Raw genomic sequence first — 26921 nt, 5'->3', positions numbered from 1 at the left:
CCATTCTGGGATGAACTTCAGAGCCTTTGGAAAGGTCATTCACATTAGCGGTCAGGAAGAATGAGGCCAGCTGCTCTCCAGAGTCCTGCCCCTGTGTTCTTATTGCCTGCTCCCTCATAGACTTGAATATGCCCTGAGCAGTTTTGGTAAAGAGAGCTTGTCGTGAAGCTTGAGCAAGTATTCCTCAGTCTGGACAGGTTCTCTTCTTCAACACCATTTGCAGCAGGCTTCAAACTGGGTCAAGCTCTTTCACTTTCTCCTTCTGCAAATGTTAGGATAGTATCTTCTCTGGTCCAGCAATATGCCGAGTGCTAGGGGTGCAGAAATGAACCAGACATACGCTGGCTCTGCCTCTTCGGAGCATCTTCGGCCATGAAAGCAAGAGATGACTAATAAGCAATTAATATATAGTATGAAAAAGACCATGATAATAGAAAGAAAAGGTGGTATAGTAGCATGTAGGCAGTGGGCTCCTGGGATTGGAGAGGACGTCCAAGAAGCTGGCACGTAAGGCTGTCCTAGGCAGAGGGAACACAATGGACAAAGATGAGACAAAGCGTGGCTTAGTGGAGGGAGAATGTTGGTATCACCCGAGCATCATTTGAAGAGCGTGTAGTGAGGGTTGAGGCTGGAGATGTGAGCGGAAGGCAAGGTAGCAAGGACCTGGGAGGCCACTGTACGGAGCTTGGGCTTTATTCTCAGCGGGAAGCCACTGCAGGGGCTTCAGCCAGAGGAGGAAAATAAGAAACTGACATTTTGGAAATAGCACTCTGGCTGCAGAGAGGAAAGGGAACTAGAGAGGAGTAAGACCAGAAGCCGAGAGGCTCTGGAGGAGACCGATTCTTTAATTCAGAACATGGAGAAAAGCAAATTTGCTTAAACCTCCATATGTTAATTCCATCTTTTCCCAGATTTCATCTCTGTTGGCAGAATTGGAGGCAATCCGAAGAAATTCAGGGTCCCAAAAGAGGTAAATGTGTTATTTCATTATCCAAGCATTGCTTGTAATTACGCTAGAAAATTTAATATTGCAGATAGTTATAAATCTTCGCTTTTTATATCAAGGACCTTGAGTCATGCTTAGTAGAAAGCACTCAGGTTACAGCACAGATTCCCTTTGATTTCTAATTAAAATGTTTGTGGCACTGGTCGAAAAGGCAATCCCTAGAGGATCCGAGTAAACTGAGCATCCGAGTAAACTGAGTAAGAGCAGAGAAGAAGCATCTCAAGAAAAGCAAGAGAGTAATAGGTGGGCGAGGGAGGGAGAAGAGTGGGGTCAGACCGGGAGCCCCCATGGTGCTGGGGACATTCCTAAGCTGGGGACGTGGATATGGGAGGTTCATTCGTTGTTTGACTTTACTGTGTGCTATTCAATGCATTTGTAGATCGGAAATATTTTGATCTAAACACATAAAACTCTAATTAAAGCGCAGCATGGGGGGAACAGAGAAGCCCTAGCAGCTTGTGTTCTGACTGGCCAAGGGAGGGGCCTCTACCCCTTTGCAGGAGTACAGACCTCCTGTGGGTAAGCACTAGGCCCCAGATAATCAGAGGCCGCAGCCAGTACTTCAGCTTAGCCACCACTTTATTCTGACTTCATTTTGCACAAAATAAGTTGCAGACTGGATCTAGAAATAGCTGGAAATATTGTAATCTTATAATGTCACCGAAGTGTGTACGCTTAGGTAGCAGAAGGCCTTTCCTCGTCCACATTTGATAGCTGAATTGTACGAATAGCAGGCGTTAAAGCCCTGCGGATGAGTTTGTTTCATCTATTCGGGGGCATTGGTTTTCTGTTTTATCCTTCCTTCCAGTGTCATCGTCTCTCAGTGGACCAGCATGCTGAAGGTTGTAACCTTGCACCTTAAGAGGCATGGACTGACTTATTCCACCATCGATGGCTCTGTTAACCCCAAACAGAGAATGGACTTGGTGGAGGCATTTAACAAATCCAGGGGCCCTCAGGTACAAGCTGATCAGAGCAGAGCTCTGTAATCAAGAGCAAATTGTTCCCAATTATACAGAGAAAATTTTAACATAGCTCGATTCAAAAATAGTCATAGCTTTGACCCCTCCAGGTGTTTTTGATTCCTTTGACATTTATTGGGGGGTACATATCAAAGTGTGCAAATACTCTAAGAGAATAAACTATGAGGGCTAAAAAGAGAGTAAGAACATAGCTGGTTAGGTTCAAGAGACTCTTTGTGGAGGAGACAAGCCTGGAAGGATGGGTGGGATCTTGATATGAGGAAAGATGGAGGGAAGTGGGAGAACAAAGGCATCTAATTATGGATAATGCAAATTTGGAAAGCATTAGTTGAGTGATGGCAGGAGAATCATGGCAGTGGTTGGAGGACTGATGGAACAGACATAATCCGGTTGATGGAAAGTTTATTGAGCTAACCACCCCTGGTGCTTTAAATGGTAGTATTCATATATTTCGACAGGTGCACAATTAATGTTTTGAGAATGACTCACCAAAAAAAGGTTAAATGAGAATTTTCTCAAAGGTGAGGCATGGGAGATAGGATCTCAGAGTTTCGAAACAGTGCCTTTATGACAGCAGAAGGGAATTTGATAAGAGCGTGTTGCTAAGAAGGAGAGGTGATTTATGAGACCAAGTCTGTGTAAAGTTAATGGTGTGCTTCCTTTTGAAGGTTATGCTAATCTCTCTCTTGGCTGGAGGTGTTGGTCTAAACCTGACTGGAGGAAACCATCTTTTCCTTCTGGACATGCACTGGTAACGATTCTGGATTTTTCTTGAGTTGTCACAGCATAGCAGGGAGACCAGAGGGGCAGTAAGTCCTGACTTCTTATACTGAGTGTGTTCCTTTCATATTATGGAGCTGCCTCTGTGCATCCATGTGTATAAGATACAGATCAAAATGGTGTAGGGCTAGGGACTTTCCTGGTGGCCCAGTGGTTAAGAATCCGCCTGCCAATGCAGGGGACACAAGTTCGATCCCTGGTCCGGGAAGATCCCACATGCCAGCAACTAAGGCCGTGTGCCACAACTACTGAGCCTGCGCTCTAGAGCCCGTGAGCCACAACTACTTGAGCCCATCTGCCGCAACTACTGAAGCCTGCGTGCCTGGAGTCCGTGCTCCGCAACCGGAGAAGCCCCTGCAACGAGAAGCCCGCGCACCGCAACAAAGAGTAGTCCCCTCTCGCCGCAACTAGAGAGAAAGCCCGCGCACAGCAGCGAAGACCCAACACAGCCCAGAATAAATAAAGTAATAAATAACTTAAAAAAAGGAGAGAGAAAAAAAATTGGTGTAGGGTTAGTTGCTGGCCCTGAATTCCTGAGCAAGCAAGGCTTCAAATGACTATTTAAAATAGTCTGTTCACTATTTATTGTTAATCTAACATCTGTTTCCATGGAAACTGAGAGCGGAGTAGGGGGTGCTTTTCCTTATGGCCAAGAGCTGCTTCACTCAATGAAGAGTTTTATCTCTTCAAAACACCGTATTTCAGACATACTTGTTGACGTCCAAGGAAATCTCAGCCTTGGTGAAGAGGGAGAACTGTTACTCCAAAGGGAAAAGGCAAAGGAATTTTTTAATTATGTTAGACACACACTTAACACATAGCCTTGGACTCACTGCACATAGTGTCAACACCGGGAGTATGGCAGCATCCTTCCTAGAAATGAAGTGAATGACTCATGTATTGCTAGGAGAAAGCGTCATAATTTGTCCCTGTTTTGAGTTTTCAGTGATGCCAGTCAGGGATCGCTGCACCAGGCACTGGTGCCAGAGATTGTCATTTGTTAATTCTCCAGGCAGCCCAGATGGGTACAAACAGGCCAACCTGTTATTATCTTCCTGGAGAACGTGGTTAGGTCTTACTTGGGACTCCCCTATACTCGTGAGTGAGGAAAGCAGAATGGGGATCATGCTGGTTTCTGAATTGAGCAATGTTATCCAAGATTTTAAAGAGGTAAGATGAGAAACTAGTTTGGAATTGATAATGAGAACCTAGAAAGAATGAAACAAATTAAGTCTCCTTAGTTGAATCTAGAATATTAAAGTTGAAAAAGGCATTAGAGATCATTTGCCAGCCCGCCGGTTTCCAAGTAGCCATCTGAAGTCTGGAGGGTTGTGGTTAGATGACTTGCCCAAAGTCACTCGACTAGTTAGTGACAGGATTTGAGCATTGGTTTAACCTCTGTTACTTAAGAGTTTCCAACTGATGGTGGTGCTAAGAGTTCCTATTAGCAATCTGATCCCGGTTTCTCATGAGAGGGCAAGAAGACATCTGGGGCTTTCTGAGTCCCACATAGACTAGAACAGAGACCTACAAATTTTTTCTATAAGTATTTTAGGCCAGATAGTAAATATTTTAGGCTTTTCCAGCTACATAGGTCTCTGTTGCATATTCTTTGTTGTAGGTTTTTTTGTTTTGTTTTGTTTTGCAAACCTTTAAAAATGTAACAACCATTTTAAACACAAGAGCCATACAGAAACAGACTGTGGGCTGCATTTGGCCCATGGGATTTGCCCACCCCTGGTCTAGGATGTCATTACCTTTAAGCTTTACTTGTCTTCTAACAGGAATCCGTCACTTGAAGATCAAGCTTGTGACCGAATTTACCGAGTAGGGCAGCAGAAAGATGTTGTCATACACAGGTAAGTAAGTAAAGGTCTCCAGGACAAAGGTCTGCTTTCATGAAAATTTTTCTCGGGTAATGTTTTAATAGAATGTGTAAAGTATTTGATGATCACTGTACTAATGGTGCTTGTGGGGCACATCCTTTTTGGTACTCACAGTCAGGAAGGGAACACAAGCAATTTGTGGATAACCTTGGAGTTGGTCCTGCAGAAGAAGAAAAGCTTATGAACAATGCTGAGCCTTAATGCAGTCAAGGCCGCCCATGAAAGGACTCTCCTCCCTCCTCCCTCTCTTCCTCTCTCTCTCTCTCTTTTTCTTTTAACTTTTATTTTGACATAATTCCAGACATATAGAGAAGAATGTAAGAATTCTTACAAGAATACCCCAAAGTTCTTGATTGCAACAATAATACCAAAACATTCCTGTGCACTGTGACACGTGTGTGTGTGTGTGTGTGTGTGTGTGTAAGATTTTTTCTGGACCATTTGACAGTAAGTTGCAGACATGATGCTCCTTTACCTCTAAATAGTAAAATATGCATTTCCTAAAAATGACATTCTCTTATATAACTATAATAAAGTTATCAAAACCAGGATGTTAACAGTAATACAATACTCATATCTGATCTATGGACCTTATTCAATTTTGCCACTTGTCCCAGTGATGTCCTTCCCAGCCAAAGAAAATTCTAGGTCCTGTGTAGCATTTGATTGTCATGACTCTTTTGTCCCCTTTAACTGGAACAACACCTCAATCTTTCTTTGTGTTTTATGACAGTGACATTTTTGAAGTGCACAGGCCAGTTATTTTGTAGAATGCCCCTGTCCTTGAGACCCTCTTCTCTTTAAAAACAACAGCAGAACCTGCCTTAATTGTACAATACAGTCTAGTTATGGACCTCTTTTTCTCCTTCCTTTTCATGGCTAAGTTTTCTGAATAATTAGAAATCCTTGTCCATCTTTACTTACTTCCCATTCATTCCTCAACCTATACAAACTGGCTTTTACCCCCGCCGCTCCATTGAAGCTACTCTTGCTAAGGGACACCAATGAATTCCCAAATTCACCAAGTACAGTGATTATGTCAGTTGTTTTGTCTTTAGCTCTCTTCTCAGCTCACTTTGTATGCACCTCTCTTAATAATCCTGTCCACTCCAGTAAGTCCAAAATCTATACCCTCTGTTCCAAGGTTTCCTAAACTTCAGGCCCAGATATCCAAATCCCCACGAAATATCTGAATCTGAGTGTCCACATCCACACCCATTATTCATTCACTCATGTATTTGTCTCATTCAACTCAAAAAACGAATGAATACCTGTTGAGTAGTCCCCATGTAGCAAGTACTGTTACATGCTCCAGGGACTCACAATGTCACAAGCTGAGATTGTTTCTCCCTGCTACCTCATATCTACTGATTCTTCTGAATTTCTCATCTTTGTGAATAGAATCACTGTTTATCTAATCATGGAGCCAAAACTAGACTCCCCCTTCTTGCTCACGTTTCACAAACCAAATCCATTCATTTTATTTTCTAGGTGTTTCTTGTAACCATCCCTTTCTTCCTATCCCACTGCCATTTCCTCCTTTCAAAACCAAGTTTCTTAGCATCACAGGCAGAGTCACTCATGATCCAGCCCCCGCCAGCCTCTTGAGCTTCTGCTGTTGTAGTACAACATAGTTTTTGACTTTTGCCCTGGCCAGACTCTACGACCCCTGCAGCAGACTGTGTTCCAAAACTCAGTCATGGTTTTACACATGTTCCCATTCCCTGGGATGCCCTCCCCACTGTTCTATCTGGCAAACCCTTGCTCATCCTACAAGTCACACTAAGAGTCAAGTTGTCAATGGAGCCTTCCCTGAAGACCCCAGACAGATTTCTTTTCACTCCTTTTGTATGCTGGACATACTTCCGTTATAGCGCTTTCCAGGTCATATTATTATTGTTGCTGTTTATTTTCATGTCTTTGTTTTGTGTTCTCTTTGACTGCAAGACCATGTTCAAATCTCCGTTCCTACACCTAGCATAGTGCATGGCATATAGGGAATCTTCATCAGCACCTGTTGAATGAGTGAATAAAGGACAACAGTGGTATTTGCTTGGTTTGTAAAACCTGTTTTCAGTGTGAATTAGCCAAGAGATAAGACACTCTGTACTTAAACCAGCACACATCTTCCTGGCAGAAACTTGATAAGCTTTAGGCCTTCTGACCTTATCAGGATGGAGCGTTTTGTGTAAAAGCTGGATCTCTACACTTTTTTTTGGATCAGGATATCTTTTGCTTATTTTGGCACTTCTCAATTATCTCAGCTTCAGAAAGAAAGAAAAGGCCAATTTGAGGTCAGATCACTTTATTTTTAAATTTTTATTTTATTTATTTATTATGGCTATGTTGGGTCTTCGTTGCTGCACGCAGGCTTTCTCTAGTTGCGGCAAGCGGGGGCTACTCTTTGTCGCAGGGCGCGGCCTTCTCATTGCGGTGGCTTCTCTTGTTGCGGAGCATGGGCTCTAGGCACGCGGGTAGTTGTGGCTCACGGACTCTAGAGCACAGGCTCAGTAGTTGTGGCACATGGGCTTAGTTGCTCGGCGACATGTGGGATCTTCCTGGACCAGGGGTCGAATCCGTGTCCCCTGCATGGGCAGGCAGATTCTTAACCACTGCGCCACCAGGGAAGTCCAAGGTCAGATCACTTTAAATGGATATATATTTAGTCTAAGTTGTTTAGATCTGCTAAACATAGAGTTCTTAATCAAACCTAAGAAAAAATAAAGGAAGAAATCTCATTTAAAAACTAAAGCATAGGGCTTCCTTTGTAGCGCAGTGGTTGAGAGTCTGCCTGCCGATGCTGGGGACACGGGTTCGTGCCTTGGTCCGGGAGGATCCCACATGCCACCGAGCGGCTGGGCCCGTGAGCCATGGCCGCTGGGCCTGCGCGTCCGGAGCCTGTGCTCTGCAGCGGGAGAGGCCACAACAGTGAGAGGCCCGCGTACCGCAAAAAAAACCCCCAAAAAACGGAAGCATAAATAGACGTTTGAATATGTCATTAGATATGCTGCTGTGGGTTTTTGATTATTTGCTTATCTTTTTCAGATTTGTTTGTGAGGGAACAGTGGAAGAGAAGATCTTGCAGCTCCAAGAAAAAAAGAGAGATTTGGCCAAACAGATTCTATCAGGAACTGGAGAAGTTGTCACCAAGCTCACCTTGGCCGATCTCAAAGTCCTTTTTGGCATCTAACTTCCTGTTTATGGAGCTCAGAATAGTGCCATTGTTGGTTTGTATTAGGATCTGGGGAGAATGACCTAACCCTGGTCCTTTGAGCTCTCGTTGGCATTCGGTTTCACCTTCAAGCCCTCCTCAAAGTGAGGATCCGTTACCATGTTAACCACTTGGTTAACCAGTCATGTTAATCAATCAGCGTATTTAATGTGTGACATAGAAACCAATAAATTACTTCAGATAAGAGAAAATGCTTTAGAGTTAGAGAATTTGGAAAACAGCCCTGGGAGGGTTGTACCTAAGCTTCAGTAAAAGCTCAAAAAGCCCTCTGTTGCTTTTCTCTTCTCAGCTGGTGGGGACCCAATGTTACTGCCTTTTCTAACACAGGCTCCATCCCATCTCTTCATCTCCTGCCAATGAGGCTGCTCATATAACCATCTCTTTATGGGCTGAGCAGAAGCAGCTCTCTGCGTAATATGTAGATGGTTAGTATTTGTATCATCGTATTATTTAGAATTTGGTATCATATCTTTTAGTATTATTTTATATTGCTATCATATCATGTGGTATTTGTGTCATAAATTTTAATTTTTGTGTCATTTTTCTAGTATTTGTGTTTTTACAAATTTACAGTATTTGTAGCACTTAGTACCATTGTTTCATTTAGTATTATTGTGTCATTTAGTACTTGTATTATCATTGGCATAATCCAATAAACATGTGTTTGACAGCGTAGCAGAGATAATGCTTTGTGTTCACTAACCCCCATTTCCTTTTCCTCCTGGCCACCAGAGACTACATTTCCTAGTCTTCACTGCAGTTACATGGGTCCATATTACTGAGTTCTAAGTCAGTGGAATATGGAGAGAAGTGATGTAAGTCATTTCTTATCTGCCTTTCTGAAACCTTGCAAGTGATTCTTTGTGCTGTTTCTTCTCTTGTTGGCCCACTGAATACAAAGGAACTGATGGATGACTGCAGGGCCCTAGAGACTTGTGAAGCCACTAGGTCAGAGATTCTTAACCTACTGCTGGCCACGGACCCCTTGGCAGACTGGTAAGCCTCAGTTCCTGAACGACATCGGAACAAAGCTTCCTGTGTGTGCCTCCCTTCTCACCCTAGCTCACCCACATTGGACTATGACATGATCAAGAAATAATTTTTTTTAAAACCATGAGACTTGGGTGTTCGTTTGTATAGCAGTTTGTATCCTGACTAATACAAACTCTTGAGAATTTCTTACTTTGGGAAACTATTCAGATTCCCTTCTTCCCGTTGGCACTTACTCAGCTAATTTCTGCTAGAAAGAATTGTATTTCTTCCTAGATAGAACTGTTGCCCTCCTTTGAGTTAGGATTAGGTGACAAAGCCCTGTGTTAAGCCAGTCACAGTATGGGCTGAGGCACTGGGGCCTGTTTAAGCAAAGGTGCCCTCTGAGGACATGGTCTAAAGGCCCACAGAGGCAAAGACAGGTGGCCTGGAAGGAAGAGTTCTGACTTAACTCTATTTCCAGGTTCACCTTAGCTGGGGTGTAGCCTTGAAAAAATCATTAACTTCTCTACACTTTGGTTTCCGCATTTGTGGTAGGCATTGTTTTTAGAACTTCGGCAGCTGTAGTGAAGTCCCTGGGAAAATCGGGAAATGGAGGATGTAAGATTACCTTTCGGGAGTTACGCTGTAGGATCAACACACCAGGGCAAAGGGAGTGTCACCTGAGAAGCAGTGGCTCCCAGGCCAGCAAGAACTTACAAACCCTGCCTCTGCTGTTTGCTGACTGTCTGGTGTTCAGCTAGTTGCAGATTCCCCAGGCACCTCAGTTCTTTCATCTGTAAGATGTGAGGATTAGCATACAGCTCACTGTGCTCCCCTGGCAATTTAGCAACACACATACACACCATACCCCATGCGACCAGATCGACAGATGGGTCATGTCAGTCAGAAGGCATGTTAGGTGAACACTGTCAGTGTCCTTTCCAGGTACTGTTTAGGAGAGAGGCAGTGTCAACTTCGAGGTTCAAGTATTCTTGCTTTTAGTCTGAAGATGGTTGCAGGGATTATAACCTACAATCTTCAGATATTCAGAGCCCACTGACCAATGTAATCTACTCTGATATTCCTTCTCGTATCTTAAATAGTTTCTCTAGTGTTCCTCATTCTGATTCTAAGCTAGCAAAGCCACTCAGTCTTGTCTTGGGTAGGTGTTCCTGTAACAGGGAGATGCTATCGATGTGAGGCGGATACAGCAAAAATTGGAACCACTGTCATACCAGACATGCATCCTTCAGTCCTAGCCCTGGGGTGGAAATGTCTCATGAATTATAATATACGTAGCATTCTAGTGTCTGTCTCAGGCTCACGTTCATTTTAGTTACCGTGAGTCCATTTCTTAAGGTCAGGGCATGACAAGGTGGGTCTCTGCACCCTCTAGCAGTGGGCAGCATCCCACGATGTAGTGATCTAATTGAGGTGCTGCCCTATGAATTCTGCCAGTGTCAACCAGCCTTTCCTTATGTGACACCGTAACGGTCAGATTTTCTTTTTACATCTCTCTGCCTACCTCAGCAGACTTAGGCGAGAACAGTAAATGCTTTGTTAGCCACGAAGTGCCATCCGAACGCTAGTGTTATTGCTGTGGGACCAGGTCTCGGAATATGAGAATAAAATTGAAGCATGGGTGCAGCTGAAAGAGCCAGATGGTGAACATCTGTCACCAAAGTGCAACATTGCTGAGCACCCAGTTTACAAGGTATTTCTTACGTGACAGAGTTGCCTTCATGGAACGTTTATAGTTTGACTTCTCTTTGTCAGTGTTAATCAAAAAAGGGCATCGTGCGTGCCATGGCTGGATGGAACCTGGGCCCTTTAAAGCCTTACCAAGGACTCCTGTTGCCATCCAATTATTATGAACACAGTAGGTAGAATGATGTCTTTGTGGGACATGACCCCTTCCTCTAGCAGTCATGGATGTGATCTGGAATGGCTACGTATAAATACTGGGCTCTTTCCTCTCTCTGATTGTCTTGTGCAATGAAGTAGCTTCTGCAGGGCTGAAAGACGAGGCCAGATTATCCTGCACAGATAGTCATGGAAATGCCAGTGCTCTGTGTGGCCCCTCTGGTGTTCTGAAATCTTGATATCTACCATAATGCCTTGAGAGAATTTGGGTTTACAGAGTGGGATATGGTACTGCTATTTGCTATGTAGCATCTAGCCCTAGAGAAAGCCAGAAAGAATTAAAAGGCATTCCTTCAAGCACAAAGAGAATTACAATAAGAATTTAGAATTTGTAGGCATATGACCTCGATTAAAATGTTTTCATAGGTAAAAATGAAATTAGTGTCAGTTATAGTACAAAGTACCACTGGAGTGAGTAGCCAGGGGACGGGGATGGAAATGAAAGAACGGCCTAACCCTTAGCAGGGAACAGGGAAGATGATATCTTCGCTAGCTTGAGTCCTTTTTACCAGAATGCTTAGCTAAATCTGAGTGTAGGAAGAGATTACATATGAAAGGAGGGATGGGAAGAATACTTTTACTGCTTAATTATTCATACATTAATTTAAAAACATATATTAAACATGCCAGGGCACTCCTGGGCACTGAAAATGTAAGGATAAGCAAAACCCCAAACAGTCCCTGTCCTCCTGAGGCTTCCAGCCTAGAAGGGGAGACAGGCATTAATCAGATCATCACGTGTGGCTGCGAAGTGGCCATTGTGATGAGTGCTACAGTGGCGGGGGTGTCCGCGTGGCTGGTAGGGCTTAGAACAGGGATTTGACCTAGTTAAGGGGGACTTCTCTGAGGAAGTGTTGAAGGAATTGAAATCAATACGTAGAAGCTAATAAGGCAAAGAGTGAAACACCTCTTCCTATATTATGCTTTTAATTAGCATTCACTTCACCCAACCACCTCTTAATTGAGAAAAGCCTAACACATAGGTATACATCCTCTGGAGTAAAGCTGAGTGACTGCTGCATTTTAGAGATTAGAGAATGGGTGGGCTGGCAGGTATGTGTGTATGTTTGTTATCCAAGGCGGCCCAGGTGTTTATCCAGTTACAACATCCCAGGGGACGGAGGCTGTAATTTGCGGCCCGTTTTCTCCTCCCTGTAACACCAGAGATATAGCTTACGTCCTGCTGCTGCACCTTGTTGATGCTTCAGTGCTCACAACTCAAAGGTGGTTTCTGAAGCACTTTGTTACGCTGGGGGCAGTTCCTAAATCCTAAGACTTCTTTTTGTCCTCACCTTGGAATATTGGGCTCTGCAGATCAGTCTTGCTTTGCCACGTCTTTCATCTAGGTTTACACTCCACTGTAGCACAGATCAAATACCAGCCCCACCCCACCCCCCCACCCCACCCCCCGCACAAACTTTAAATACCTGTAGTGGAACTGTTACCATTAATATTGCTTAAAGGCTAGGGCATTTGCCAGAACCTAGGTATCTTATAGATATTTTCTGTTGCAATAGAACTTCATCTACAGTAGAGTTATCCAATTACCAAAAGCTTTTTCCAACTGAAATAAATGATAAGCTTTTTATCCTCAGTTCCGAAATCTGATTCATTAAAAGACACATGGGGCAAAATGATGTAAAACAACAAGCTTCTTCATGGCAAGCAATTCCCTAGATGTCTGAGGTAATTGGAAAATTCAAGGCTGGTCCCTAAGGTGCATATAATTTATCCAACAGTTTTGAGAGAAGGCTGAGGTTTTTTTCCAAGTGGTATTTGGTTGAAGGAAAAATGTCAGTCTGAGGGAAGGGAAGTCTGGCCTGTAGAAACAGATACCAAGGAGATCCAAACCAAAAATTCTACCAATGAGATCTTTATTCATTCAACAGAATATTGATTAAGCCTCTACTATGTGCCAGGAACTGTCTTCCATGGGGATAGTATAGTGGTCAATAAATGTCAAATCCCTGCCTTCATAGACCTTACGGTCTAGGATAAGAGGACAGACAATAAAGAAATAGAATATACATATGTTAGATGGTGATGAAGCAGACTAAGGATGATACGGAGTCTTGGGGTGGGGAGTTGCTATTTTATACAGGGTAGTTAGGGACCTCTCCAATAAGATGGTGTTTGACAAAGGAGCAGGAACCTGAGGAAAATGAGAGTGAATCATGTACGTATCCATGAGAAGGGCATTCCAGGTGGAGGGGCAGTGATTGTAAAGGCTTCAAGACAGAGTTTGAGGGGCCCCAGGCAGTCCAGTTTGGCTGGAATAGAGTGATGGGGGTGGGGGGATGGGTAGGAAAGAGAAGAGCAAGGATCCAGGTCCTGCAGGGTCTTACATGCTGATGTAAAGGCTGTTCTGAGTAAGATGGGAGGCCTTTGGAGGTTGTCAAGCAAGACGAGTGACACGATCTGATGTATTTTAAAAGGACTGTTGGGTGGAGAATAGACTGTAGACAGTTGAGAGTGAGAGCAGAGAGACTAGTTAGAAGGCCATTGCAAAAGTCCAGGTGAGAAATCATGGTATCTCAGACTGGTGTGGTTAGCAGTGTAGGCAGAGAGCAGTGCTCAGCAGATGTATTTTGAAGGGATGGCAGATAGGATTTGCCAGTGGATTGGACGTAATGCCTGAGAGGGGAGTCAAGGATGTTTCCAAGGTGACTGGCTCCACCCCCTGTAAGAGTGGATTTGGACATTCCTTTCAAAGAGATGGAGAAGACTGCAGGAGAAACACTTTGGTGCTGGTGGTCAGTTGGGCAGTGAGAATTGGAAATTGAGAGTTCTGTTTTGGACATCTTAAAGATGAGGTGCCTATGATACATCCAAGTGGAGATGTTAAGTAAGCTCTTGGATATAACCATATGGAGTTTGGAGCTGGAGATAAATCTAGGAGTCATCGGTATATAAAAGGTACTTAAACTCATGAGAGGATGAAATCACCTAGGAAGTGGGGGGGAAGATAAAAATGCAGGAACTAATCCTTGGAGCTCTTAAATGTGTAGAGACTGGAGAGATGAGGAACCAGAGGAAGGAAGTCAATGAGAAAAGTGATTAAGGAGAGTGATGCGGGACTTCCCTGGTGATGCAGTGCATAAGAATCTGCCTGCCAGTGCAGCGGACACGGGTTCAATCCCTGGTCTGGGAAGATCCCACATGCCACGGAGCAACTAAGCCCGTGCACCACAACTACTGAGCATGTGCTCTAGATCCCGCGAGCCACAACTACTGAGCCCTTGTGCCACAACTACTGAAGCCCACGCGCCTAGAACCTGTGCTCCACAACCACAACAAGAGAAGCCACCGCAATGAGAAGCCCACGCACTGCAACAAAGAGTAGACCCGCTCAGCGCAACTAGAGAAAGCCCGTGCACAGCAACAAAGACCCAAGGCAGCCATAAATAAATAATAAATAAATAAATTTTTTTAAAAAGAAGAAGAGTAATGCCAGATAAACCAAGTGAAGAAGATCTTTCTTGGAGGGGAAAGTGATCACCTGTGTTAAATGCTGTTGATAGGTCAAAGAGGATAAAGATCAAGAACTGACCATTGGATTCCATAACATGGATATTACAGGTGACCTTTACAAGAGCTGTTTCAGTGGAGTGGTGAGGATTAAAGACTGAGTTAGATCCAAGAGAGAATTCAAGGAGGGGAAGTAGAGATAGCAAACAATTTTTTTTTTTTGAGGTCTTTTTAAAGGGAAGCAGAAAAACGGAGCAGCTGTCAGAGGGGGATGAAAAAATTCTTATGGACTGATCTGTGTTCCCTGCAAATTCATAGATTGAAGTCCTAGCCCCCATTGTGACTGTATTTGGAGACAGGGCCTTTAAGGAGATAATTAAGGTTAAATGAGATCATATGGGTGAACCCTAATTCAGTAGGATTGGTGTCAATAAGAAGAGGGAGAGACATCAGGGATGCATGTGCAGAAAAAAGGCCACGTGATGACACAGGAGAAGGTGGCCATCTGCAAGCCAGGGAGAGGCCTCAGGAGAAACCAACCCCGCTGGCACCTTGGACTTCCAGCCTCCAGAACTGTGAGAAAAGAAATTTCTGTTGTTCAAACCACCCAGTCTGTGGTATTCTATACGGCAGCCCTAGAAGTCTCATATAAAAATCAAGGGAAATTTGTTTTTTAAGATAGGGAACATTGTAGCATGTTTATTTTCTGAAATTAGCAATCCAGTAGAGGGGGAAATTACTGGAGCAACGTTCCTGGGTTGTAGAGATGGAATGAGAGCTCATATAAAAGTTTGCTTTTGATAGGCATATAGGTAGATTTGTAGATATGGTGGGAAGGTCAGGAAATTCTCTTCTGAATTCTTCTGTTTTCTTGGTGAAATAGGAAGCAAGATCATAAGTGGAGAGGGGAAGTGCAGTGCAAATTGCAATTTGAGGAGAAGAAAGTAGGAAATACAATTGTCTAGAAGAGTGGAGAATAAATGGACTAGAGACATGTCAGACTACCGGGCAATGCTAAGAGCCCATCAAGATCAGTGGTCATAGATTTAAAGGGAGACTAGTCGTCATACATTCGTGTTCTTCTCCAGGATCATTCATTTGGGTTAGATGGAGATCTGGATCTCATCTGGGGTTTTGCCAAGCAAAAAGGACAGGGAGAGACTACATGCAAGAGTGTGATGATGCTCTGTACAGTCTAAACTGAGTGAGGATGAAGGAAAGGACATGAGGCTGGGGAGGGTAATAGTGGGAAGGTGGTCACTGCACTGGGGATTCTAGGGAGGTAGAAGAATTAGTAGAGTCAGGTGGGTGAGCTGGAAAGGTGGGAGGTCATGGTTGCAGGATGCTTGAAATTGAGGTTATGCAGAGGGATCAGCTGGAATCGAGGTCTAGGGTATGACTGACTGCTGCGTGAGGGAAAAAAGAACCTTAGAGTCATGGAGTTAAGATGTCTTCGTGGCTATTGAATTACTCTAAGACTGATGAGGAGGAGTACTGGAGTAGCAGCAAGTTTGGTGCTAAAATCTTCAAGGAAGAAGGGGGAATGACTCGGGGCTCTGTGGATGGCTGAACCACGTAGGGGTAACAGCTTGCATAAAGGCCTGAGCTTCAAGGCTGGCCTTTTTTAAAGGAGGCGGAATAATGGTCTAGAACGGGATTTCTCGACAGCAGCGCTATTAACACTTCACACTGAATAATTCTTCATTGTGGGAAGCTGGCCAGAACTGAGCATAAGCAGCATTTCTGACTTCTACCCAAGAGATGCTAGTGGCACTCTGCCCCCAGCTGTGGCAAGGAAAAATGCCTGAGACTTTACTAAACATCCTTGGGGGACAAATTCACATCAGTTGATAACCACTGATCTTAAAGCAGCAGTGCTGAGCTAAAGGACTCCTACCTGACCTCTGGGCCCAGTGATTATGAGGAGTGAGGAAGAGCAAATAATAATTTCAGAGGGTTACAGGGCCATCAGGGTCTTCTGGGAATATCAGATTTTGGTCAGAGAGAGGGCTGAAGGGAATCTTTCCAGAAAATATAAGTAAATATCTTTATATTTACAGCTACAATGTAGCTCACGTCTATCAGCCTCAAGGAGGAAATGTTTCCAGGATGACCTGACAGTGTGTTTTGTCTAATTATTTCACTTCCTTTGCCTGACGCAATTCACCATTCCAATGAGTTACTTCTTAATGGAGCTTACATTGCAGATTTCAATAATTGTATTTAATACATGCTGAGTTTTTGCTATATAAGAAACCAAGTGTCCCAGAAGAACACACAAACTATATACAGTGAAGACCACGGCAGGGCTGGGGCACCAGTGCTGTGTACTTCCTCTCCCAAGAATCCTCTTCAGTTAAGCAGGCATGCTCTAGGAGTCAAAGCTTCTAGTTAACTTCCTAGGTATACAGACAAAACTGAAGACGGTTCTTTAAAAGACAAAGAGGGTGAGAGATGTGAGGACGAGGAAGGTATCTGGATCGCCTGGCATGAATACATCTGCAAGGAATTTATGAGGTCCTATTTCAGCAGCATTCCCCTTTATTTACTGACTACGTGTCTGCCCCTGACCACACAGTAATCTTCTAGGCTCTGGGGTTACGAGATGAACGTGGTGTAGAGGGGAAGTGGCAGACCTCCACCTAAACAGCAATATCACATTATAATCCATTTAAAGTGTGCTAGCAACAAGTGGATACGAGGAAAGGAGGTTTTTATTCTCTGAGGGAAATAGCTAACACGTAGCTCAGGGAGAAATACGAACGTTATACATCAAAAAGTGAGGAACTAAATTACCCCCGTGAGCGCTAAATTCCAATGGCATGGGTACCTCCATGTCTGTACAAAACAGAAAGGAGCCTCCTTGGTACAGAAAGGACTTTTTTTTTTTTTGAGGGGGTGATACAAAGTTTATTCAATTAGATTATTCTGTTTACAGCTGAGATCACATCTACAAACTATATTGCTAGTCTACATGAGTACAGTTTTTCTAACAAGTTTATTAGACTTACAATGAATGGGCTCAGTCATACAAAAACATGCACACACTGACACTGTTTTAAAACAGTAATGCATACATTATACTCCTCCTATAAAGCCAGCTTTGATTAACAACTGCTAGTTTCAAAGATCTGTCTGCTTTTGAAGATGCACTAAGATAGACACTGTATGATTCTTGAATCTATTTTAGCCATTTTGTACAGTCGCTCTCCTACTGGACTACAGTATATATGTTTTAAAAGGACACTAATGAGGGGCACCATCTGGTATTAACTTTAACCAGACAGCTGACTGCCTCCCCTCCCCCAAAGACCTTTGGCCACGAAGAAGAGAAACGTAGCGTGGTCTCTGGTGCTCGACCACCTGGACGTACAATCAGTGAGTAACTCACAAAAAGGTACTTGGACTCGAGGGTATAACATAAGGCACTTTGTTTTTAATTCCATCAGTTTCTTCAGAATTAAGGTCAGGGGTTCTCTGGTGATCTGAAGCCGTGCTGGCCTCAGCTACGACCACAGACCCAGGAAGCCGTCAGAGGGCCACCGTCCTCAGTACACTCCTCGCTGCGCTCTGCCCACCTGCCCATGCGCATTCTGACTTCTCGGTAAACTTCCCACAGCACGACCAGTGGGGGCGCCCCGGGTGGCCTTTGTGTCCGTGGCCACAGCCTAGGTACCCACCTGCATGGTTCAAAGAGAAGAGGGGAGAACCACCATTAGAGGAAAGTCCAGCAGTTACCACGGAAATTAATGCTTCTGGCGACATTCAGACTCATGGACGTGAAAATGTCTAATAAAAACCCAGAGAGAGGAACAAGCTATTCGGTGCCTCTGTAGTCAGGGGAACTCTCAAGACTGATGACAGCAAATCAATTAAGGTTAGCTGAAGTTCTAAGAAGAGTGTTATTTTAACACTGCTAACTCAAGGAGAAGAACTGGTTTGGATTTTAACTGTAACATAATCTAGATGAAAGGGAAGTGCAGAGTGGTGGAAATAAACAAAATAGATCCTGAAGTGTTTATATGAGAGTTTACAAGAGCCTATCTTAAGGCCCACCATTGGAGTAAGGATACCACAGAATACTGAAAATAATTAGATCTCTTGCCTGAGCTGACCCTCTTGCCCACCCACCCTGCCCCCAAGAAAAGAGCCAGACCTGGTTCAGTTAATTTATTCATCTGTTCTCCCATCCCTGCCTTGTTTAAATTTCTCTAAGGTTTTAAAAGGAACGGAGCGGGTTTACATCTTTGACACTGCTCAGGCTGTTGGAAAGGGTACAGGCTGAAATCGAGCATTCTGGGAGAAGCACAGGGCTCCTAGGATTAGTGAACTGTATCAAAACTAAAAAATTCAGAACTTTGCAGCTTGCTATTTCAGTTTCCAGAACAAGAAGCTTTAAATGAAACTTTTAGAACTGTGATATATTTATACGCACAGACTGCATTCCTAGAAACAAAGCCTAAGTCTGAACACCCCGAAGCTGGTCGCTGTGGTAGTTGATCCCGCCGCCAGGAGACAGCAGCAGAGGGAGAGCGAGGGCTTTCAGGAGCGACTGGTTCTCCTTACCCGGCATGGTGCCTCCACATGCGCAGCGAGCAGTCTTCTGGCCTCCGCTGGAGCAGAACGTGCAGCAGTGAAACACGCCTGGGTGTGAGCGGTGCCGTTTCCTCACGGTCACAGCGAATGGTGAGCCCTTCAATGTTCAGACCAAGAGCAAAGAACAGCACCTTGTGAGTCAACAGGGGTGTGCCGAGCGTCACACATACTAAACGGAGTGTAAGTCGCAGGGCCTGTCCCTGGAGGGACGAGGACAGCAGGAGCGAAACAGCGACTGGGGGACAGCAGCCAGCTGGGCGCTGAGCTGGATGGGGCCAGATACAAATGCAGTGAGGGGGGGAGTTAAGGAATCCGTGCTGCTCTCCCAGCATGCATACCACCTGATGGACTAGGAAACCCAACTGTGCTTTCAGGTCACTGACCTTGGTCTCTATCTCCTCCATTCCTGAGCAAGCTTGGGTAACTATAGAGCACACAACCACAAGGTGAGGACATCTGTGGTCCTTTCTCCAGTTTCTCAGCCACACACCCCCTCCCCTCACATGCTGAGCCAGCTCCTCTCCTTCCATCCCTCCATCCTGGACACAACTGTTTACCCATCCCCTTTACTCTGGGTTGGTGACGATAGATGGAAGGGAGGAAGGTTAAAAGCCTGTGGTTAATAATTCTCAGATTGGGCTTCCCTGGTGGCACAGTGGTTGGGAGTCCGCCTGCTGATGCAGGGGACGCGGGTTTGTGCCCCGGTCCGGGAGGATCCCACGTGCCATGGAGCGGCTGGGCCCGTGAGCCATGGCTGGCTGCTGGGCCTGCACGTCCAGAGCCTGTGCTCCGCAACAGGAGAGGCCACGGCAGTGAGAGGCCCGCATACCGCAAAAAAAAAAAAAAAAAAAAATCTCAGATTAGAAACTCTCCTGCCTCTTTTCCTTCAAGGATAACTTCCATTCTCCAATTTCTACCCTATGTTAAACAGTAAATATTTAATAACTGTTGTTACGTGCCTATCCCTGCATGAGAACCAGACGTTCTGCAAAAGCACAAAGCAGAGAGGCTGGCACCTTAGAAGCCTTTCAAATGTTAAATCTCTCTTCCTTTAAAGAGTTTACAATCTGTTTTAAAAACAACCTGGAGTTCAAAGCTATGGATTCAAATTATGATTTTTCCACACAGGTACTGTGTATTGTGGCAAGTTTGTTTTCTCGGTCCAGTTGGATGATGATCCTTATGCCTCAGTGATTTGGAGGAAAAGTGAAATAATGTTTGTAAAAACACCTAACCCAGGCTTCCCTGGTGGCGCAGTGGTTGGAAGTCTACCTGCCAATGCAGGGGACACGGGTTCGAGCCCTGGTCCGGGAGGATCTCACATACCGCGCAGCGGCTGGGCCCATGTGCCGCAACTACTGAGTCCATGCGCCACAACTACTGAGCCTGCGCGCCACGGCTATCAAAGCCCGTGTGCCTAGAGCCCATGCTCTGCAATGGGAGAAGCCACTGCGATAAGAGGCCCGCGTACCACAATGAGGAGTAGCCCCCACTCACCACAACTAGAGAAAGACCGTGCGGAGCAATGAGGACCCAATGCAGCCAAAATAAATAGATAAATAAATTTACAAATAAATAATTAATAAATTAAAAAAAAACACCTAACCCGTCTGACATCCTGTAATTAGGCAAAAGCAGCAAGTGGCTATTGAATATGAGTCTTCCTGTGGCACAGACCACAAGCCTAACACATCATGATGCTCTATGGTGTTTTATTGTCCTTGTCAGTGTTGATTTCTGGTTGGGGGAAACCTCTGACAACTCGAATGTCAGCAGAGATTCTGCTGGACGTGTTGAGTATTACCCACTTTTTAAAAATTCATAATCTCTACACCAGAAAGTGTTACATGTATCTGTGGAGGTAACAGACAAGCATATACGTATAAACAGAGTAGAGAATTATCTGGGCAGATGGTTAGGCAGGGAGATGACTGGTCAGTCAAGAAGAGAAGGCATAACTCTCCCAATGGTGTTCCAGTAAGTCCATGTCTGGTCATAGCCTGAAAAAGCTGGAATATCCTGACCTAGATTATATTGCTCAAACGTGTGTATGCTTGCCCGCTGGTAGATTGGCCCCTCTGATCAAGGCATCTTTCCCAAATTATGAATTCCAACAAACTGGGAGAATGATAAAATACAAGCACTGGGAGAATGATAAAATACAAGCCAGGAGGTAAAGTAGGGATAGAGAGTTCTTAATCGTCACCAGCATCCTCTCGTAAGAATAAGAGCTGCAAAATCTGGGCCATTTCTAAAGTGAGATGAAATAAGAAAGAAGAGAATCCTGTTCAAGGCCTCTATACAGCTGATCCTGTGAGAAATGTCTCCACATCCTAAGATGACAAAACCCAGGGGGGCCAGGGTGAAAGGAGGTCAGGGAAGCACAGGTAAGGTCTCACTCACCTGCACGTGTTGTTCCTTGACACAGACGAACACAGTATAGATGCCAGGTTCCTTGGGGGTATAGGAAACGTAGTATGTCCCATCCTTGTTATCGTGGACCATCGTTTTGACTGGACTGGATGGAGGTGAGAGTTCAAAAATATCACTCATTCTCACAAGCCTGCTTCAGTTGCCCACTATTTTAGGATGTAAACTCTGCACCAGCGGTCCCCAACCTTTTTGGCACCAGGGACTGGTTTCGTGGAAGACAATTTTTCCACGGATGGGGGGATGGTTCGGGCGGTAATGTGAGCGCTGGGGAGCAGCAGATGAAGCTTCACTTGCTCACCCGCCGCTCACCTCCTGCTGTGCGGCCCGGTTCCTAACAGGGCTGCAGACCCCTGCTCTACACCATAAATCCAGTATTAATTTTAAATGTCCCCCAAGCAGGATGTATCTTCTACTTGTCTCGGAAATTAATTTTACAACAGAAGGTAAGCAACATAAATGCTGATTTAATCTGATGTTCTGACGAATTCCTTGAAAGCGTCACTGTGTTCTCTCCCCTCAGCTTCTGTTGTACCCTCCTGCCCTTCGTCCTCCCTCCTCCCTCCTCTAATTCCAGAGACGTATAACTTTGCTCCCAGAACAGTTTAGTAGCAAAGTGAGGTTGAATTTTGAGAAGGGCGCCATTCAGTCTAACATGGAATATTTTTCAGTCTATTTGAAGGTTGGGATGAAGACAGTCTGAGGGGCAGATCAGACCTTTGGGAGAGAATTGAATACAGGCCTAAAACCCACACAAGGAAACACATCTGGTCCACTTGGTCCTATTGCACTTTTCAATGGCATCATGGGGAGGTAGGCTGGAACTACTGCAGTTACAGCCCCACTACTGCAAAGGACCTCGGGTTTCCAGTCGCATCACCGCTCATTACCTGTGACGCCTGAGTGTATAATACAAACCTGTCTTTCTTATCTTTAGGGACTACTGCGACTTGAATGTTCTCTCCTCCCCTGCTCATGCTCTCTCCTGCTGCATCCTTACAAATGACGGTGAAAGAGACTGTCTGTTTCTCGCGGGCTCTGTGGAGATCTGCGGAAGATAAACACTCCATCCTCACCTCAAAGGCCAACTGCAGTGACTGTATCCCCAGATCAGACACCATCTTGCCTTTTCTCTTTAGAACAAAAGGTTGTGTTTCCAGTTTCCTCCCTTTCTTTTCTCCCAGGCATACCTCTTGGGAGTCGCTCCGGTGAGCCTGCTTCTGTCTCAGCCAGCAGCTGCTCTTGGATCATATAGGATCCTGGACCTTAATTTCAGCCTTAAGGAAGCTTTGAAAATACTCAGGTTTGATGTATGTATTCAGAGAAAAAAACCTCTGGACACCGTGAGAGAGGCTGGTAACCCCAAACTACCCTCTCTGAGCTGCAGATCCTGCTGGAAGAGGCAGGGGGTACAGGGTGACCACCTGGGACTCTTCATGCTGTGAAGTCCTCCACAGCGTGGTAGCTGTGCCATGGTGTTGGGGGCATATTCAATAGCTACAGCCTCTGGTCCGGAAGTCAGATGAAACAGGCTTCTTAACCTGGGGTTCGTGAACTACTGTGAGGCCTTATGAAGGGTCTAAGAATCTCCTGAAATTGTATGCCCAAATTAATGGGTGTTTCTTGGGGAGAGATCATTCTCAAAGGGATCTGTGACCCCCGAACAGGTAAGAATTCCTGTGCCAGTTAGGATGACTCTACAGTAGAGTCTTCCTGTGAGGACTGATCTGTGAAATATATGTTTGATCAATGTGGTCAAAAGAAAATGTTTTTCCCCTCTGCTGACTGAAATGCCTACCATTTTCCTTCAAATGCCAACACGTGGCTTACATGAACCAAAAAGGGCATAGAAGAAAGCAAACCATAATCCTGTCATCCTCACTCCTCAGAAACTCTCTTCAGAACTTGGTCCAAGCCATCCTCTCTGAACAGGCAGGATTCTGCCCTGCCCTGAGGCCTATGCTGTTATCTCCTATGGGCACTGCCTCTGTCCTGTCATCTGAGAGAAACAGCATGATCCTTGAGTTCCTTGGTAGTTACTACTTTTCTCCACTGGAAAAGGGTCAAGCTTCACCCCTGTAGGGATCTTAACTGTACCCTGACCAGAACAGATCAGAAAGAAAAGGACAAGGGTGGGGTCACCGTCCATCGGATCCATATGTCTCTCTCCCTAGCTAAATGAAGGCCATGGCTGGAAAAGCCACATGTCTTTAACACCATGTCCTGTGCACTGTCCTCTCAACGCCAGTGGGAAATGCCTTCCTACCTTCCCCTTGAAGGACACATTTGGCTGGATCGACCTCTTTGGTATTGATGGCCCCATAAACTTCATAGCCGCGGCACAGGCCTGCTTTCTCCTTAGGAGAGAAGGTGATCTTCTCGTTCACTCCAGGACGGGCACTGTATGCCACTTTGTTCAACTTTGTGAGCCGTTCCAGGACCACCCCTTTGGTGATGAGGATCTCCAGGTCAGAGCCACTGGTCAGCAAGTGCTCGGTGAACTCCACTCCGGTCCGCATGTCTGCCAGCAGCTGCTCCAGCTGTGCCTTCTGCAGCTGCAGGGAGTTCTCCTTCTGGATCCGGATGGCTTCCAGCTGCTTCAGCAGCTTGTCCCGATGCTCCTCGATGGCCTTGATGTAGCCCTCGGAGAAGCTGCGGACGTCGCCGGCCACGGCCTCCACCCGTTCCTGCAGGGCACAGTTGGTCCCTTTGATCTGTGCCAGCGCCTTCTCCAGGCCCTCCACGTGGGCCTGGGTGCCTTTGAGGAGCTCCCGCACGGAGTCCCCGTGCTTGTGGACAACGTTGCTGGCGAGGTCGCAGGGGTGCTCCCGGTGCCCCCCCACCATGCATTCCCGGCACACGGGCTGGTCGCAGAGCTCACAGAACAGCCTCAGCTCCTCCGCAGGGTGAGCGGGACACAGAATGGGCTTCCCAATCTGGCTGTAGCCTTTCAAGTCTTTCAGGTCCACCATGGTGTGGTAAGTCGTCTTCTTCTGCCGCCTAGGGGCAAACAGAGTCGGGGACAGGAAATGAGGGGACAACTCTACTTGGGAAACAGTCCGGCAGTTTTAAGAGCACGGGCTCTGAAGTCCAGCAAATCTGGGTTCGGTTCCTCATTCTAACCTCTTACTAACCACATGACCCTCTAGGATTCCAGTTCCTCTTCTATACCATGGGGATAATACCTACCTGAAAGGGCTGTTGTATAGGATTAAATGACAGTAGGCTAGGGCTCTCTGACTGGGCACCTGACTTTGCCAGAGGTCGCAATGCTAAGGCTACATCCTGGAACTTTCCCCAAAGAATTAATTTGTCAAGTTTAGGCAAGACCCTCAGCCTACTCCTGCAGCAAGCTAGAGGGGAGAGCACAGTGGAGACCCAGCAGCAAGAGACCAGACCTGTGCCAGATGGCACAAAATGAGCCTCAGGCAATTAAAAAGCAGCCGGCTGGCCACGACAGTCTCCTTCAGCTTCCACCTAACACTCTGGTAAAGCATTTCCTTTGACTAGCGCCTACATCACCCAAAGCAGCAAGCTAGAATTTTCCTTAACAAGAGTCATCAACATTATTAGAGAAAGTGGTCAGTGGTCAGTAAAATCAAACCTCTAATTCCCCTTTTCTGTAGCCCTCTAGAGATTCAGGGAAATCCCTAGAAACCATGGTAACTGTTCAGATTTTCCCCGTTAGCATTATAGCAACATCAAGCTTACATGCCTATTCCGGCACCAGAAGAGTGGTTGTAGACAAAATAGGGCCAGCTGTTTAGCTGGCAGCAAAGTAGTCCAAATACAAGTTAAAAATAGAAAGACCGAAGACTACTAACTTGTTCTGTTGGTGAGGCCAGAAAACACATGGAAGGCAGAACTTAAAGACCACGGTAGGCTAATCCTAAAACCTTGGCCATCTTACACTGTGATGTTCTGGAATGGGGAAAGGCGGTCTGAAGGGGACAAAGTGATTTATGTGACAAACTGTTCACCACACACCCTAAAAGACATAATCTGCACCCCAATACGCACCTACCAGCCCACCTCACCAAGTTCCAGAGTAACACTAGGGTACAAGGCAAAGGCTGAGGTTGTGCCCCACTAATCAGCACCTTATACTGGGAAGGCAGCAGAGATTAGTAGCAAGAGCATAGAAGGCAGTCAGAAGATCTGGATTTTAAATTCAGTTCTGTTAGACACTACTTACCAGCTATGGGACCTTGGCAAATCACATGCTACTGAGCTTCAGTTTCCTCAAATAATAAATAGGGATGAAAACATTGCCTGCTTTTCTATGAGTTGCAAGGATCCAATGAGATCAAGGGCAGGGGCTTTGTCATTATACTCATTCACTTTCTCTAGCACCCAGTACAATTATTCACTATACAAATGATTGATGATCCAAGGAAAGTGTAAATGTGCTTTGTAAACTGAAAAGGACTCTGCAAACCTTTGATGCTATAAGTATCATGGGTATTATATAAAGGCTGCAGGAGTTAACTACTGTTCTGGAATATCTGTAATCACACTGTATATTGCTCTCTGACCTTCCATGGAATTCAAGCTTTCCTTGCCATCTGCTCACCAAGGTTATTTCTCTGTCTTGACACCTCTTCGTACTCCGTTCTTAAGCCACACCAGGTGGGGTATCCCATCTTTACCTATGAGCCTGGCAGCAGAAGTGGCAGAGATTGGCTTTGCAGGTCTGACACCTCTTCTCCACTTCCCTGTCGCTGCACAGGTCACACACCAGGCCCTGGCCTTCCCCACGCAGACTCTCCAGCATCACATCATTCATGGCCAGGTGGTCTATGGTTAAAGCCTTCACTCCACCCATGGGCAGGTCCACCTGAGCATCACATACCGGACAGAGGATGCCAATTTGCGGCTGCAGAGTGCGTGGCTTGAGTTCCTGGAATACTGACACCTCAGAGCTTGTGTCAGAGTCTCCCCCTCGGATGTCCACTACTGAGAAGGGTTCCAGCTGCTCCAGACAGGTGGTGCAAACTGTGTGCAAACAAGGCAAGAGCCTGGGGGCTTTGAAAAGCCCCATGCACAAAGGGCAGCGAGTCTTGCCTGAGTTTCCAGGTGTGGTCCCACTGGGGAGTTTGCTCACGAAGCCCAGCAGCGGCTTCCTTTTTTCTGCCATATTCCCTACGTTTGTGCTCAGTATCAGAAAAGGCCCTGGGCAGTTCTATAATGAAGTAGTATGTGATTAGGCCCACCCAAAGAGAAAGTTTCCAAAACTTGAACAGAGACCACGGGGACTCTCCCTTTGGCAAATCAAAGGGCAAAAAGGAAGAAAAGGATTCCTCAAAGGAACCACCCACAGATCTCAGCAAGGCCCCCTCCTTTGCAAGGCATCCCATACCAGACACGCCCACGCCCTCCTCTGTCTCCCCAAGTCCTCCTCCCCGGAAGCGCTTACAGATTTAGGTCTCCAGCTAGTCCTTCTGTCGACTCCTGAACCCCTGCCCCTCCATCACCCTCCACTACCAGCCCCCTCCCACCGCCCGCCCCACTGGTCCCGCGCCCGCCCCACGACAAGTGCCACGCCCGCCCCCGCGTGATGAGGGAGGGGCGCCTCCCACTCCTTCCCTCGACTGGGCCCTCCGCGGAAGGCACGCGGCGGACGAGGGACCTACAAGACCCCACCG

At 45.7% G+C, this 26921-nt stretch overlaps 2 protein-coding genes across 6 annotated transcripts in view; one reads left to right on the top strand and one right to left on the bottom strand.

Annotated features, from left to right (window-relative positions):
* TTF2 (transcription termination factor 2) overlaps nt 1–25613 on the top strand; it is a 57871-nt gene extending 32258 nt beyond the window's left edge. Inside the window, exons 19-26 of one of the 4 annotated variants that reach the window (XR_009564291.2) lie at nt 912–970; nt 1815–1965; nt 2658–2740; nt 4554–4628; nt 7701–7882; nt 8177–8312; nt 8789–8883; nt 22214–25613. Coding sequence is in view for 1 of the 4 variants with exons in the window: in XM_030869188.2 (XP_030725048.2) it covers nt 912–970; nt 1815–1965; nt 2658–2740; nt 4554–4628; nt 7701–7845 (513 nt within the window). In the remaining 3 variants the exon portion in view is untranslated. Of the gene's footprint in view, nt 1–911; nt 971–1814; nt 1966–2657; nt 2799–4553; nt 4629–7700; nt 8580–8788; nt 8884–22213 lie in introns of those variants that run through there. The other 3 variants (XR_011377381.1, XR_009564292.1, XM_030869188.2) reach the window with 3 other exon arrangements.
* Nucleotides 17054–26742, bottom strand: TRIM45 (tripartite motif containing 45). 2 transcript variants are annotated; one of them, XM_060300770.2, is made up of 7 exons: nt 26693–26734; nt 25926–26271; nt 23543–24276; nt 22195–22324; nt 21250–21364; nt 18817–18943; nt 17056–17930 (listed from the first exon to the last, which is right to left on the bottom strand). In XM_060300770.2, exons 2-7 carry the CDS (start codon nt 26099–26101, stop codon nt 17782–17784), a joined length of 1431 nt encoding a protein of 476 aa, XP_060156753.1. In that variant the 5' UTR covers nt 26102–26271; nt 26693–26734; the 3' UTR covers nt 17056–17781. The 2 variants fall into 2 exon arrangements, with proteins under 2 accessions (XP_030725056.1, XP_060156753.1); XM_030869196.3 differs by having other exon boundaries at nt 17054–17930; nt 25926–26742.
* Between the last annotated feature and the right edge of the window lie 179 nt (nt 26743–26921).

This window comes from Globicephala melas, chromosome 1, assembly GCF_963455315.2.
Source record: "Globicephala melas chromosome 1, mGloMel1.2, whole genome shotgun sequence".
NCBI lineage: Eukaryota > Metazoa > Chordata > Mammalia > Artiodactyla > Delphinidae > Globicephala > Globicephala melas.
The sequence above is the reverse complement of the archived record's forward strand: the minus strand, read 5'-3'. Positions and strand labels throughout refer to the sequence as shown.

Coding starts and splice junctions, on each gene's coding strand:
- TRIM45 (XM_030869196.3), bottom strand. CDS start 26,413: ATGGCAGAAAAAAGGAAGCCGCTGCTGGGCTTCGTGAGCAAACTCCCC. Junction 22,325..23,542: donor ATGTGTCCTTCAAGGGGAAG/GTAGGAAGGCAT, acceptor TATCTTCCGCAG/ATCTCCACAGAGCCCGCGAG. Junction 21,365..22,194: donor CCTAAAGATAAGAAAGACAG/GTTTGTATTATA, acceptor ACCTCCATCCAG/TCCAGTCAAAACGATGGTCC.